General features: G+C 42.8%; 1 protein-coding gene across 1 annotated transcript in view; it reads left to right on the plus strand.

The window, feature by feature from the left end:
- The first annotated feature begins 786 nt into the window (after positions 1 to 786).
- LOC129137744 (leucine-rich repeat-containing protein 37A3-like) overlaps positions 787 to 16,273 on the plus strand; it is a 38,590-nt gene continuing 23,103 nt past the window's right edge. The window contains 6 exon segments of the mRNA XM_063798417.1: positions 787 to 1,174; positions 1,177 to 3,463; positions 5,516 to 5,587; positions 8,366 to 8,437; positions 11,271 to 11,342; positions 11,992 to 12,072. Of these exon segments, the coding sequence (XP_063654487.1) occupies positions 910 to 1,174; positions 1,177 to 3,463; positions 5,516 to 5,587; positions 8,366 to 8,437; positions 11,271 to 11,342; positions 11,992 to 12,072 (2,849 nt within the window). The 5' untranslated portion in view covers positions 787 to 909.

A 16,273-nucleotide genomic window follows, 5' to 3' on the forward strand; every position in this document is an offset into this window, starting at 1 on the left:
CCCTATGCCTATGCCAGACACTGGAAGAAGATGAAGCACCTTCTTGGAGTTTACATGCTGGTAATTATGCCAGACAGTAATAAAATAGGTAAGAACGGCTGTGGGGGAAATCAGCTGGGTTCTAGTTATAGTCGCATTTCAGGAAATTATTTAACATGCTGACTTTAACAACCTAAGCCTCTTCTCCATGTGTGCACACAGGGTAGATCTCTGAACACAGGTGACCCTAGAAGTGCTGTAACTTCTAGGGTAATGGCTGTGTTGAGTCAAGGCAGGATGACAGTTCAGCCTCCTCCCAGGCTAGTGCAAAGGGCTCTTCACTCGGATTAAAACCTTCTCTCCCAGACTGAATTGCCAACTCCCAACACCCCTCCTACAGAAAATTTGGAGTCCTCGCTTATTCCCTGGCAGCCCGTACCTAATAGGGTGGTGAATTAATTATCAAACATGCGACAGTTTAGCAAAAATGGCAACACTTTGGAATAAATGACTGTAATGTGCATCCTGGCGCCCATTTTGCAGGTCAGTTGCTCTCCCTGGAAGGAAGAGTGTTCTCGGATTTCACCTTAAAGGAGGAAGGCTGCCAGAACTGAACTAGCACTTCTGAATATCCTGAGGCGAGGTCCGGTGACTTCCTTGGGAAGCTCTGCCACGCCCCCACCCCACCCTACCCCACCACAGCAGGCGCTGGAGTCCTGGGACCACCAGGGTCTGAGGCCCAAATCCTTCCTCACCAAGGGGAGGAGAGGGGGGTTCCGGCAGGGCAGGATGGGAAGGCGTGCTTGGGCGGGATTGTGACATAAGAGTGCCCTGGTGACATGGAGCAGATCTGTGGCATAAATAAAGGTGTCATAAAGACAGGGCGAGGCTCACGCTTATAAGGGGCACGAGCGTCTCGGAGCTGCCAGAATGTCTTCTGCTCAGTGCCCGGCACTAGCATGTGTCATGTCCCGGCTGCGTTTCTGGGGACCATGGCCCCTCCTTATGTGGCAACTATTGTGGCTACTAGTCAAGGAGGCTCAGCCTCTGGAGTGGGTCAGGGACCCGCTCCAGCTCACCTCTAACCCTCTGGGGCCGCCTGAGCCCTGGTCTTCCCACTCCTCCCATTTCCCATGGGAATCTCCCCATGCGCCTACTCTCCCGGCAGACCCGTGGGACTTTGATCACCTGGGGCCTCTGCTTCCTCAGAGATGCCAGCTCCACCCCAGGAATCGACTGAAAATTTGGTTCCATTCCTGGACACCTGGGATTCAGCTGGAGAGCTGCCCCTGGAGCCAGAGCAGTTCTTGGCTTCACAGCTGAAGAAAGATCCAGGTCAGCGTTGGAGCCTTGCTGGGATTATTGGAATTACACGCCAATTATCCACACCTCAGAGTCAGAAACAGACTTTGCAGGATGAATATTCCAGTATGGATACACCGTATCCCGGTAGCCTGCCTCCAGAACTCCGGGTGAAGTCAGATGAGCCTCCAGGGCCCTCTGAGCAAGTTGGACCTTCTCAATTCCATCTAGAGCCTGAAACTCAAAATCCAGAGACCCTTGAAGACATCCAGTCGTCTTCACTCCAGCAAGAAGCCCCAGCACAGCTTCCACAGCTCCCTGAGGAGGAAGAACCTTCTTCAATGCAGCAGGAGGCCCCAGCTCTGCCTCCAGAGTCCTCTATGGAGAGTCTAACTCTACCGAATCATGAGGTGACAGTTCAACCTCCAGGTGAGGATCGAGCTCATTATCACTCGCCCAACATTACAGTTAAACCTGCAGATGTGGAGGTTACCATAACTTCAGAGCCTACCAATGAGACAGAATCTTCCCAAGCCCAGCAGGAGGCCGCAATTCAGTTTCTAGAAGAGGTGGAACCTTCTGCAACCCAACAGGAGGCCCCAATTGAGCCTCCAGTTCCTCCTGTGGAGCATGAACTTTCCATCAGTGAGCAGCAGCAGCCAGTTCAGCCTTCTGAGTCTTCTGGGGAGGTCGAATCTTCTCCGACCCAGCAGGAGACCCCAGGTCAGCCTCCAGAACATCATGAAGTCACAGTTTCACCTCCAGGTCACCATCAAACTCGTCATTTAGATTCACCCAGTGTCTCTGTGAAGCCTCCAGACGTGCAGCTCACCATAGCAGCAGAGCCTAGTGCAGAGGTGGGAACTTCTCTAGTCCACCAGGAGGCTACAGCTCAGCTCTCAGGGTCAGGTAATGATGTAGAACCTCCCGCCATCCAGCACGGGGGCCCACCTCTGCTTCCAGAGTCATCGGAAGAGGCTGGACCTTTAGCAGTTCAACAGGAGACTTCATTTCAATCTCCGGAACCTATTAATAATGAGAACCCCTCTCCAACCCAGCAGGAGGCTGCAGCTGAGCATCCACAGACCGCTGAGGAGGGTGAGTCTTCCCTAACCCATCAGGAGGCCCCAGCTCAGATTCCAGAGTTCCCTAATGTAGTTGTAGCTCAACCTCCAGAGCATTCACACCTGACTCAAGCCGCAGTTCAACCTTTGGATCTGGAGTTTACCATCACTCCAGAATCCATGACAGAGGTTGAACTTTCTCCAACCATGAAGGAGACCCCAACTCAGCCTCCTAAGAAAGTTGTACTCCAACTTCGAGTATATCAAGGGTTAACAAATCCAACACCAGGTCAGGATCAAGCTCAGCATCCAGTGTCACCCAGCGTTACAGTTCAACTTTTGGACCTGGAACTTACCATCACTCCAGAACCCACTACGGAGGTCGGACATTCTACATCCCCGAAGAGGACTATAGTTTCTCCAAAGCATCCTGAGGTGACACTTCCACATCCAGACCAGGTTCAGACTCAGCATTCACACCTGACTCGAGCCACAGTTCAACCTTTGGACCTGGGGTTTACCATCACTCCAAAATCCATGACAGAGGTTGAACCTTCTACAGCCCTGATGACTACAGCTCCTCCTCCAGAACACCCTGAGGTGACACTTCCACCTTCAGACAAGGGTCAGGCTCAGCATTCACACCTGACTCAAGCCACCGTTCAACCTCTGGACCTGGAGCTTACCATAACTACAAAACCTACTACAGAGATTAAATCGTCTCCAACCACGGAGGAGACCTCAACTCAGCCTCCAGACCTAGGGCTTGCCATAACTCCAGAGCCCACTACAGAGATTGGACATTCTACAGCCCTGGAGAAGACTACAGCTCCTCATCCAGATCAGCTTCAGACCCTGCATCGAAAACTGACTGAAGTTACAGGTCCACCTACTGAGCTAGAACCTACTCAGGATTCATTGGTGCAGTCTGAAAGTTACATCCAAGATAAGGCTTTAACTGCACCAGAGGAACAGAAGGCCTCCACAAGCACCAACATATGTGAGCTCTGTACCTGCGGAGATGAGATGTTGTCATGTATTGATCTCAACCCAGAGCAGAGGCTCCGCCAAGTGCCTGTGCCAGAGCCCAACACCCACAATGGCACCTTCACCATCTTGTAAGAATCACCTTTCCTCAATTGTCCTCTGTGTCCTGCCTGACATGGCAGCCTTTTCCTGGAGGCCTTCCTGGGCCTTCTTTATCTCCCCAAGCCATATGGACAACTGACTTTCTGCTTTCACCTTTGCTTGTCAACTCTCCCTTCTCCTCATTCTCCTTTAATGTTAGGCCCCTTCTCCAGTCTTTTCCTTTTACTCTGGTCTTTTACTCATTTTCGTATCCATTTTTATTTAGCCCCATCACATCATTGCTTAACCGCTGCTCTCCTCCCCTTTTTGCTTCACCCTCTTTACAGCAGCCTGTCCCTCTCCCGATCTCAGTGATGATGCTCTAAGTGGTTAAGAGTTGATTCCGGAGCCAGGCTGCCTGGGTTTGAACCCAGATCTATTTATTAGCTTGGTGACCCAGAGCAAGTGATTCTGCCTGTGACTCAATTTCCTCACCTTTAAACTGGGGATTATGCTAGTTAGCATTTCATAGGATTGTTGTGAAATTTAGGTGAGTGAATATATGAAACACTTCATCAGTGCCTAGCATATGTAGGAGAGTTGGCTGTTCACATGATTATTCAGTCCTTTAGTTTTGTCCAGAACTCATCTTTGTCCCTAGCTTTCTATATGTAGAACTAGTTTTATGTCAAACCCAGGGCCAAGTATGCTACTGTCTCCAGAACACAAAAATGATAGGAGGGAAGAGGCTGGGTGTGGTGGCTCATGCCTGTAATCCCAGCACTTTGGGAGGCCGAGGCGGGCGGATCACGAGGTCAGGAGATCAAGACCATCCTGGCTAACATGGTGAAACCCCATCTCTACTAAAAATACAGAAAAAAATTAGCCAGGCATGGTGGTGGGTTCCTGGAGTCCCAGCTACTCGGGAGGCTGAGGCAGGAGAATGGCATGAACCTGGGAGGCAGAGCTTGCAGTGAGCCGAGATTGCACCACTGCACTCCAGCCTGGGTGACAGAGCGAGACTCCATCTCAAAAAAAAAAAAAAAAAAAAAAAAAAAGGAAGAAAGAGAATAGGCATAAAAAGGGAGGTATATATAATTAAGTACTAAAAGATAATGCAGACCATTGGTGCTAGAATTTGCCAGAATCTGTGATCCTTGAGGTGTGGAGATGCTACATGGGTAAGCTAAAACTTTACTTGGGTCTTAAAGAGTAGCTATAATTTGTTATATAGAAAAAAAATGGGAGTACAGTCTAGGCAAACGCATGGCTACAGGTATGGTTGGAATTTAGTAGACCAACGTGGCTACAAAGAATTAGGTGAGGGAGCAATGAAGATACAATTCTGTAAAACCGTGATTATCAGCTATAGGAGTTTGAAAGTTACACAATGAGGTATGGAAAGCCATTGAAAGTTTCCAAGCAAGAGAGATTAAATGATTAAAACAGGAAGATTATTTTATTTTATTTTGTTTTTTGCATTATGTGCAAGTGTAGACATGCAGAGGATTGTTTTAGAATCCATATGTAAAGTGTCCAAAAGGAAAAGCTTAATTCAGGGAGACAAAATAGAAAGGTCTAGCAAAATCTAGGAGTGAAGTGTGAAGGGGCCAAATCAGATCAGTTGTAATAGGAGTGGAAAGAAAAAGCCTAGGATGTTTCAACAGAGGGCACTGGGCCAAAGCTTTGGTGTTACCTGGCATAGGGTTTCTTTCTTCTCATTTGTTGATAATGATAAGCTTTTGCCCATATTTCTGTGGAATTATTTACCATTTTGGTACTGATTTGTAGAAGTCTGTTTAGACACATAAGTGCTTTTAGATAAAATACTTACATTCAAAGTAATTAACTGGCATCATCTGTCCAAGAGATGGGATGGATAAGAAGTTAAGCTCCCAGGAGATGCCTCATCATTTGTGCCAGTGACCCCGCATAATTTCTTGATGAATTGTGCAAACTGGGAAGCTGATAGCTCTGGAAATGAGAAAGCAGGTGTTATTTTCTGTTTCTGAATATCCCCAACAAGGTTGCAATGATTCTTTTACTTATCGTGTTCATTGTTTTCCTACCTATTCAAGGATATAAACTGTGTTTTTTCACAGAAATTTCCAAGGAAACTATATTTCTTACATTGATGGAAATGTATGGAAAGCATACAGTTGGACCGAGAAACTGTGAGTATATTCTCTCCAAATATGACAAAAAGCTAACTGCATTGTAAGATCCTTCTTGGTCCAGAATTTTGAAGTCGGTACCTCTGAGGAAAGATATTTCTCCTCCATGCCCCAAATCAACCACTGTTGATTGCAATCGTATGGTTATTTTAAAATTAAATTTGGTAGGCTCTCTTTAAAATAAGAGGCAATTTAAATTTATTTTTTATCATACAAATAATACATGGTTATATTCCTTTTTGTTCTCTTTTTTTTTTTTTTTTTTTTTTTTTTTTCAGAGACAGGGTCTTACTTTGTCCTCTGGGCTGCAGTGCAGTGGCACAATCACAGCTCACTGCAGCCTTCACCTCCCAGGCCCAAGTGATCCTCTCACCTCAGCCTCCCCAGTAGCTGGGACCACAGGTGCATGCCACCACACCCACCTAATTTCGTATTTTTTGTAGAGACAGGGTCTTCCTATGCGGCTTAGGCTGGTCTTGAACTCCTGGGCTCAAGTGATCCTCCCACCTTGGCCTCTTAGAGTGTTCATATTACAGGCATGAGCCACCACCCGCAGCCCATGATTCCATTTTTAATGTATAAAAATGCAATAACAGATATAACAAAAACTCTCCTTGTGCCCTACTCCCTCATCCCTGAAGTAATGCTACTCTGCATTTAGTATACATGCTTCCAGACTCTTCCTCATTTACTTACATACATATTTACATAAAGCAAAATAGATTTGTGGTTTTAAAATTTTTTCTTCACATAAAGGGTAACATCTTGCAACTTGATTCTTTCACTTCATGATATGCCTTAGATTTCTTTCCTTCCCAGTACTTAGAGGGTCACCCCATTCATTTAAACTCCTGCATAATCCATAGTATGGATGCATCATGGTTTATTTAATAATTCCCCCATTGATGAATGTTTAGATTCTGCTTAGTTTTCTTGTTACATGCATTGCTGCAATGAAATCCCTGTACATGCTTCTTTGTGAACATGTGCAAGTATTCCTGTAGCATAGATATCTGGAAATGGAATTGTTGGGGTGAAGACTATGTAGATATAAAATTTTAATTGCCTTCAAAAATTTTGTGCCAACTTACTCTATTGTCAGCAGAATATGACAGCATTCATTTCCCGACACCTTTTCACCGCTGGGTATTCTCCAACTTTTTGCTGAAGTTTTGGATGAATAAAAGGGATTCCATCTAAATGTGAATTTTTCTGATTACTCATGAATTTAATTAAACATCTTTATATGTTGATTGAACATTTGTGTTTCTTCTCTGAGTTTTCTGGCCTTTGTTCATTTTCCTGTTGAATTGTTTTATCATTTTCTTACTGATTTATAGAAGGAATTGGTTTAGACACATAAGTGATTTTGGAAAAAATGCTTACATTCAAAGTAACTGACATTTTTCACAACAGTTTGTGTGTCACATCATTATTCCAATGTATATAGACAAGCCATGATGAGTTCTAAATTAAAAATAAACATATGCTAGGCGCGGTGGCTCACGCCTTTAATCCCAGCACCTTGGGAGGTAGGCGGATCACCTGAGGTCAGGAGTTTGAGACCAGCCTGGCCGATAGGGCGGAACCCCGTCTCTACTAAAAATACAAAAAGTAGCCAGGCATGGTGGTGGGTGCCTGTAATCCTATCTACTTGGGAAGCTGAGGCAGGAGAATTGCTTTATTTTTTCAGATGGAATTTTGTTCTTGTTGCCCAGGCTGGAGTGCAGTGGTGCGATCTTGGCTCACTGCAACCCCACCTCCCGGGTTCAAGCGATTCTCCTGCCTCAGCCTCCTGGGTAGCTGGAATTACAGGTGCCCTCCATCACACCCAGCTAATTTATATATTTTTAGTAGAGACAGGGTTTCACCATGTTGGCCAGGCTGGTCTGAAACTCATGACCGTGGGTGATTCACCCACCTTGGCTTTCCGGAGTGCTGGGATTACAGGCATGAGCCACCACGCCAGGCCAGAACTACATTTTAAAAACAAGAAAATTATTACAAAGGTCAGGATAGTGGTTACCTATTAGGGTTAGAGAGAGGGATATGATTGGAAAGGGGCACACTGGGGCTTCTGGCATGCTAGCAAAGATCTTTTGTAATGATGTTTACATGGGTATCTGCTTTATAATTATTAAACTGAATATTTGGCCAGGTGAGGTGGCTCATGTCTGCAGTCACAGCACTTTGGGAAGCAGAGACAGGAGGATCACTCGAGCCAGGAGTTTGAGACCAGTCTGGGAACAGAGTGAGACCCTGTCTCAAAAATTAAATTAAATATAAACAACATTTATGTTATGTGCACTTTATGCACATTATAGTTCTCCAATTTTTTTGATGGGGGGGAAAAGGTTGAATGGCTTCACTTGCAGCCCTGACATGGTTCCATGTGGGGCTTTCATAATAAGGTTTGGGAAAAGAGAGGAGGAAATGGAGGTTCTGCTGATCTTGGTGCCACCCAGAGTTGGATTCTAAAAGGGATTTTGTGATCTAGAGAGGAGGCATGAAATAATACAATTTGGTGGGAAGAGTGGGTAGGGGTGTGCTTGAGTGTGTGTGTGTGTGTGTGTGTGTGTGTGTGTGTGTTTGTGGTGGTGGTGGAGAGAGATGGACACAAAAAGGAAAATGTAAGAAAAGGTTTGAATGAAAGCAGAGCAGATCCTACCATCTTGAAGTGACCATGACCCAGCTTTCCTCCACATGCAGGAGACAGTCCTGTGTAGCAAATAGTTGTAGTTTGCATTTTAATCTAGAAATAACTTCTTCATTTTCCAGAATTCTCAGAGAAAATAACTTGACTGAATTACACAAGGATTCATTTGAAGGCCTGCTATCCCTCCAGTATTTGTAAGTTAGTTAATTATATTTATGAGTTTTTAGTCATATTATCTGTAAAATGAATAAGGGGTTCAAATTAGATAATCTCTCAGATTTCTTTGAGCAATAAAATTCTGCAATTCTGTAAGTTTGTATAGGGTCTCAGCCCATCTCTAGCACTAGCTACCTCCTGTGCATTTTCAGTTTTTAAGTTATATAGACAAAATACAGACAAAAACATTTCACATGGTAAGAAAATCTGAGCAGTGACTGACACCCATATGAACCTTGTTTTATAAGGGTTCACATATCATTCTTTTTCTATTCAGTCTACAGCCAATAGATCCAGTCTAATCTATGGTCTATTTTTAAATAGCCCATTAAGTTAAGAATGGTTTTTGCATTTTTAAAGGACTGTGAAAGAAAAAGAAAAGAAACAAAGAAAAATGTGCGAGAGAGATCATATGTGGCCCACAAAGCCTAAAATATTTACTGTCTGACCTTCACAAAAAAAATTTCAAAAAGTTGGTTTAGTAGGATGAAAGGAACTAAAGTTAACTTCAGATTGTTGCCTAAAGGAGAAGAAAATGGAGACCACCTGCATTCATTTGAACATCATTATTCCAGAATTTTTGGTAATTTAATCGGAATTAAATTAACATTTAAATATTAAAAACCAGCTGAATTATATCAATAATATTATCGAGAATATTAAGCTACCAAGAGAATAGACTGGTATTAAGGATTTCATTTCAGGAATTGTTGTATTAAAACATGTTTAAAATGATGGTTAAGTGGTAGAGCTAGAAATGTTTACACTAAGAAGCACATCAGAAATACCCCTAACTCTTCACTAATTACAAAATAACGATCGCCCCAGCCCTGTTACCAAGAAAGGGATCCCTGTATTTCTGTCTGTTTAGAGACAAGAAGATACTATGTTCATTGCTATGAATGCTTGATTCTTACCCTTTGTCCATAGAGGTGTGTATGTCATTAATCCTTATTAAGCTCATTAGTGATGCTCTTTTGCAAACAGATTCTCTCAAATATAGAAGGCTTAAGGAAAGTGGGTGTAAAGACCCTCAGGTGGATGCCAAAGTGCTACAGAGACCATGAAATAATAAAACTACATTTCCTTTAAAATAGTTATTTTCCTTCTACTCACTCCCCCAGCTATTCATTTATTTTACAAATATTTGAGTTTGCTTTATTTCCATGTGTCAGTTTTAAACATGGTGGGCAATGCAGATGAGCAAGACCTAGTCCATGCTTTCAGGGACCTGTTTATGCTCAGAAGAAATGGGATAAAAAATAACTACATTAAGAAGAAGAAATGGATGTGGGCACTAGGAGGGATAAATTGTTTCTGGAACATAGAAGAGGAAAAAATGCCTTCAATTTGGACCCAGGAGGATGTTACTAGAACAATGCCATTTGAATAGGACTTTGAAGGGCCATTGTGTAACATCAGACAGACATCTTGGGGAAAATACTCTAAACTTGCAAAAGGAAAATGGGAGGGCAAAACACAGGAAAGTATTCAAGGAATGCCATGAGTACCCATAGAGTACAAGAAGGGAGAGTAGGAAAATGGAGCCAGATCTTCTAGGGCTTTGAATGCCAAGCTGAGGAGCCAACATGGCTCCTCATGGTAACCATGGTAACCATGTTACCACAGCAGTGCTGTAAGGTAGATCTGCATCACAGTCGTTGAGAGGGCACGTTAGAACTCAGTTCTGGACTCCACCCTCGTAGTTACTGATTCAGTTGGTCTAGAGTGGGACCAAGAATTTGCATCTTCAGTAACTTCCCAGGAGATGCTGGTCTTTGCAAGCCACTTCTGGAGAGTTTATATGATGACTGTGTGCAGGATAGTTTAGGAAGGGAGAGACTAGAGATGGAGACATCAGCCAGACAACGTTACACCATCCAGGTAAAGAGGGAGGGACAAACTCCATCACTGTATAACTGAAGAAATTTCTTTTATGAAATATTAAAGCAATATAAAACCAAAAATGAATTTCTATTAATATGATAGAAATTAATTCTATTAATATGATTTGAATTAGTTCAAAGTTATGTATTAGGTAAAGGGGTAGCTTCCTTTCAAATGATGTGAAAGGATGTCTTTTATTTCTTCTGATATTGAACTGGCTTAGGAAAACAGACCTAAACTAAGAAGGTGTAGAAATGTGAGACTTTGTTTGTTTGTTTGTTTGTTGGTTTGTTTGAGATGGAGTCTCGCTCTGTCGCCCAGGCTGGAGTGCAGTGGTGCAATCTCGGCTCACTGCAAGGTCCGCTTCCTGGGTTCATGCCATTCTCCTGCCTCAGCCTCCTGAGCGGCTAGGACTACAAGCAGGTGCCACCAGGCCTGGCTAATTGTTTCTATTTTTTTTTGTAGAGACGGGGTTTCACCGTGTTAGCCAGGATGGTCTCGATATCCTGACCTCAGGATCTGCCAGCCTCGGCCTCCGAAAGTGCTGGATTACAGGCCTGAGCCACCGCACCCGGCCCGACTATTTTTTTTAATATTAGAAATTGTATATATAGAGATAAAATCTTTGAGCTCATAATCTAAGATTTGATGACACTACAAAAGGGCATCTAATCAAGTCTACTGCTCTCAGGAGAAATTAATTCCAAAGTCTATTATGTTGTATATTTATTAAAACCATGAAGGTGAGACTCTAGGAGAGGTATGGGTAGGGTTAGGGGCTCTGGAAAGTTCAAATACAAGTCCAAACGTTTAGAGTTGAGATAAAAAATATGTATTCAATATTATTCTAAACTCTTGCTGTTATTCATACCAATCAACATTTAATAACTAATCAAGGCAATATTTTCCTTTTCCTTTTCCTAGAGATTTATCCTGCAATAAAATACAGTCTATTGAAAGACATACATTTGAACCACTACCATTTTTGAAGTTTATGTAAGTTACAAATATAACTTGATTACATTTGGAATTTTTATAAAACTTAATTATAAACCTCTTTGCTATTCTTGAAATATAATTAAAATTTTACCAGTAGAAAGCTACTAAAATTATACAGCAAATCCTTTTTGTCTCTAGCAAGGATTATTGTGAGAATTATTACACAAATCTTAGTGAATCATCAGAGAGCAGTGGTTCTCAGCTGTGTGATTTTGCACTCAGGTGGCATTTGGTAATGTCCGGAGACAGTTTTGGTTGACAAAACTGTGGGTGTTCTCCTGGCATCTGGTGGGCAAAGGCCAGAGATGCTGCTAAACATCCTTCAAGGTATAAGACAAACGCCCATGGCAAAGAGTTATATAGTCCAAAATGTTGATGGCACTGAAGTTGTGAAATCCTGTTCTAGAGAAATAAAGATCACTTAACACAGGTATTTACTGAGCATTCACTGTTTTGTATCTAATGCACCACGTGTGCAGTGTTAAAGTATAAATCATAAGCCAGTGTCTTCCACAGTGAGATTTCCTTAGTGCATAGAGAAAGGATTGAGGTTATGTTCCATCCTATATAAATTAGAATCATGGCAAATGATAAATGTTCTGAAATAATTATTTTTTTCCTTTGGCTTGTGTCTTTTTTTGTTTAGAAATCTTAGTTGCAATGTAATTACAGAACTCAGCTTTGGAACATTTCAGGCCTGGCACGAAATGCAGTTTTTACATAAGTTGTAAGTGAAATAGAAGATGAATACATGTAAACAACTATTTATCTACAAAAACTCATACAATTATTGGGTAGCTGGGTATAAGCCCATTATCAACTCTGAAAAGCATGTCTTAAGATCCATTCATTTTTCTCAAATGGGGAAGCTAAGGTACAAAGAGGCCAAGAGACTTACGCAGCTTATATATGACCTCTGCTTGTCCTAGTTCTGACCTATAGCATGGGCAAGAAAAGGCATCAAAGAAGTGACCCTCAAATTAGCCTTGTTGCTGGGCGGGGTGGCTCAGACCTGTAATCCCAGAACTTTGGGAGTCGAGGTGGGTGGATCACCCGAGGTCAGGAATTCAACACCAGCCTGGCCAACATAGTGAAACCCTGTCCCTACTATAAATACAAAAAAATTAGCTGGGCGTGGTGGTGCAGTTTTTTGCTCCCTGGAGGACTTTGTGTTAAGCTTCCTTCCTTGCAGCTAAATGTTGCAGACATTTAAGCAGTTAGAAACTCTGCATATGAGCAGGAATCAAATCCAAAGTTGTAGGGCCAGAGTGGTGGCTCATGCCTGTAATCCCAGCACCTTGGGAGGCCAAGGTGGGAGGATCACTGGAGGTCAGGAGTTTGAGACCAGCCTGGCCAACATGGCGAAACCTCATCTCTACTAAAAATACAAAAATTAGCAGGTCATGGTGGCGGGCGCCTGTGATCCTAGCTATCGGGAGGCTGAGGCACGAGAATGGCTTGAACCCGGGAGGTGGAAGTTGCAGTGAGCCGAGATTGTGCCACTATACTACAACCTCCCCTCCAGGCTGGTCTCGAACTCCTGTGACCTCAGGTGATCCGCCCACCTCAGCTTCCCAAAGTGCTGGGGTTACAGGTGTGAGCCACCATGCCTGGCCAAGATGGTGTTTATGTTAAGCTATTGCGCAAAAAAAAAACTTTTGTAAAGAAAATATATCGCTGTATCTTAATTCCATATACTTTCCTGACTACTCTTCTACCATAATTGCAAAAATTCTATGATTTCTCTGTATAACATACCCATCAAATCAGAGTGGGTATATTCAATGGCCTGAAGGGGACTCAAGGTGAAGATTCTCCTCTACATCTGACTTTAGAAAAGGCTTTCCACCTGCCTTGTGGTTCAGAAATCTAGTTTCACACAGTTCATTTCGAGATAGAGGGAGGCATTCAGGATGTGTCTGGACTAGAGCAGCAGTTTCTGCACATGCTCCCCTCTGTCCTCATTAATTTGCTGATGCATAACTTAGGAAAAGCACACTAAAGGTCTGTTTTTCTTTTGCCCTCACACCAGAGAACAGGCTCATTAGGTCCCTCCATGAAGAGGTTTAGGTAGCATCAATACAAATGTTTTAAACTCACCATCTTTACTAAGCACTTTATACCACTGGGAGTCCCTCATAAAAATCTGGTGGCCGGGAGTGGTGGCTCATGCCTGTAATTCCAGCACTTTGCTCAGGTGGGTGGATCACCTGAGGTCAGGAGTTCAAGACCAGCCTGACCAACATGGTGAAACCTGTCTCTACTAAAAATACAAAAATTAGCTGGGCATGGTGGCAGGCAACTGTAATCCTAAGTACTCAGGAGGCTGAGGCAGGAGAATCACTTGAAACCAGGAGGCGGAGGTTGCAGTGAGCCGAGATGGCACCATTGCACTCCAGCATGAGGGACAGAGTGAGACTCTGTCTCAAATAATAATAATAATAATAATAATAATAATAATCATCATCATCATCTAGCCAGCTTCACTACAATTATGTAGGCAACACCAGGAAAACACTGGAATCACAGTGGATAAAAATTAATGAATTCACTCAAAAACATTCAGAGTGCCATGTCCATTTGTGCCAGGTACTGTACTAAGTGCTGGGGCTACAAAATCCATCTCAAAGACACACCAAGATGAGGACTTTGTCCCCAGGGGACTTTCATTCCTCAAGGAGGAAGCGGATGCTGGTGGGAAAACATATGAGAGCCATGTGGGGATCTGTACGGCAGGGTGACAAGGAGAGGACAAAGCAGGAATGGGGGCTGGGTTAAGAAAGACTTGAGAGACACTAACTTTCTTATCTTGAGTTTCTGTGTTCATCTTAAACAACAGAAAAAGGCATTTGCTTCATGGTGATGAAAAAATCAGAGCTAGTTGATATTGGAAACTAGCACTCATTTCATATAAACAGAATAGAGCTGTACCCTTCAAACTAAGTCACAGTTACTTTCAAAGATTGGCACAAGGGTCTCAACACACCAAGTGTATGTTAGGGGCTGGGCTCCGTTGGAGTCAAATCTTCCTGGTAAACAAAGCTACACTGCAGAGTCATATTTGGCATATGTGACATATAGGCCCACTGCATTTCCTTCCAAAGGCAAGATGCCAAGGGAAGGTGCCAGTAATTTTATGACCAATATGACACCATTTTGTGGTGTTTGTAAGTTGAAACAGTATATTTCCCTGCATTACACAAGTTTGTAAAAAACAAAAAAAGAGGCCCCAGCTGTGGTTGATCGATGATGAATTGAATAGAGCCTAACCTTCCAGGCTTCTCACTTGCACAGGCCCTTCCAAGGTCCTGGGAGGACCCCTGGAAATTTTTGTAGTCATAATTTTTTTAATGTTTTTACTAGATAAGGCTCAGGCCCCACAAAATCCTGAAATCATCCCTGGGTTCCAATAGTTACAACCCAGTAAATCTCTTGAATGAAGCCTCTATGTTATTGACAAATACTGACTCGCCAAATTAGCAGGGTGATAGGGTCAGTCTATTTTGAATCTGAAATCCATCTCAAAGACAGGCCAAGAGCTTATTAGTGGACTTAACTGGATTCTGCTGGCCCAAGCGCAGTAAAGTCAAACAACCATATCGAGGTTTTGCATTGGGGAAAGGAGGACATTTATTTGCAGGGCATCCAAGCAAGAAGGACCAGGCGGCTAACTATCAAAGTCCCTCACTGAATGGGGGCAATAATCATATCTCTTACAGATGAAATCATGAATGAAATGGTTTATGGAAAAGCAGCAATGGTTGATAATCCTAAATGTTAAGTATGTTTATATTTTTTCCCTGACTTTAAAGTGCTTCTCCTTCATTCCTATACACAGGTCCAGACTGATGGCTTATGTTTTAAAATTCTCTTAGTCACTTCATTGGTTCTAACAATAATTTTAGAAACTGGATGACTTAGCAATGTAGAAAGGCTATACTTTATCCAGATAGAGTACACTCACATATTGGCTTGTCTGTGGCACATCGATATCATGCCAAGAATGTAAGCACTAAGAGAGAATAAGAGGAAAATCCAGGCTTTATCCCTATTGAATTATTTATCCCACTATTAGAATATTAGTGAGGTAGGTGTGGCCACACTGTGATGGCAAATTGAGCTTCGGTCACAAACATGCCTTACTGTTCCCCCCAGTCTACTGACATCAGCTTCCTTTACATAGCGGTAGATGCACAAAAGTTTGCACAGTTGAGGGTATTGTCATCATGTTTTGGTATGTACTGGAATCCTGGCAGCTTCTTCTCTGATTCGGAGAGGCGCAAACATTAAAGACAAAAAGAACAACTCGAGTCTGTCCTTTAGGGTGATTTAGGGTGGCTTTTTAAATTTGTAGTGGTTGAAAAGTCTTGAGATTGTCACACCTAGCAACTCTTACACTTCTCTCAGCTGCAGCTTGTTCTTTTCACCTGTGTAACAAGCTGTCTTCTCTTCTCACAGAAGCTTATAGCATTTTTTCAATACTTAATTTACCAGGTGCTGTTTATGTTGTAGGCACCTAAGTACTTATACAAGTGAGATAACATGTCCGAAGTTCTTAGAACAGTGCTTGGCCTATGGTAAATGCTCCATACATGTTACCTCCTATGATACCTCATTTTCATTTTTCCAACAACTCTTGCGATGCGGTTATTATTATCATTTCTATTTTGCAGATGAGGAAGTTGAAACTCAGAGACGCTAGGTAATTTGCTAAGGTTCACACGGCTAATAAGTGGCAGAACCACTTACAAGCTTTGCAAGTAATTTTCAGTGCAGCTCTTAGTTCCCCTGTAATAGGAGCTGAATGATGACAATTTGGCTTTGTGTGCATCGTATCTTACTTTCTAACTTGAACAGGACCTGTAGAGCAGTGAGTTCCACTTCCCTCTGAGAATCCCACGCTTCTGGAGCTCCTGGCTGTACCAGCT

Source organism: Pan troglodytes, chromosome 19 (genome assembly GCF_028858775.2).
Source record: "Pan troglodytes isolate AG18354 chromosome 19, NHGRI_mPanTro3-v2.0_pri, whole genome shotgun sequence".
Lineage (NCBI taxonomy): Eukaryota > Metazoa > Chordata > Mammalia > Primates > Hominidae > Pan > Pan troglodytes.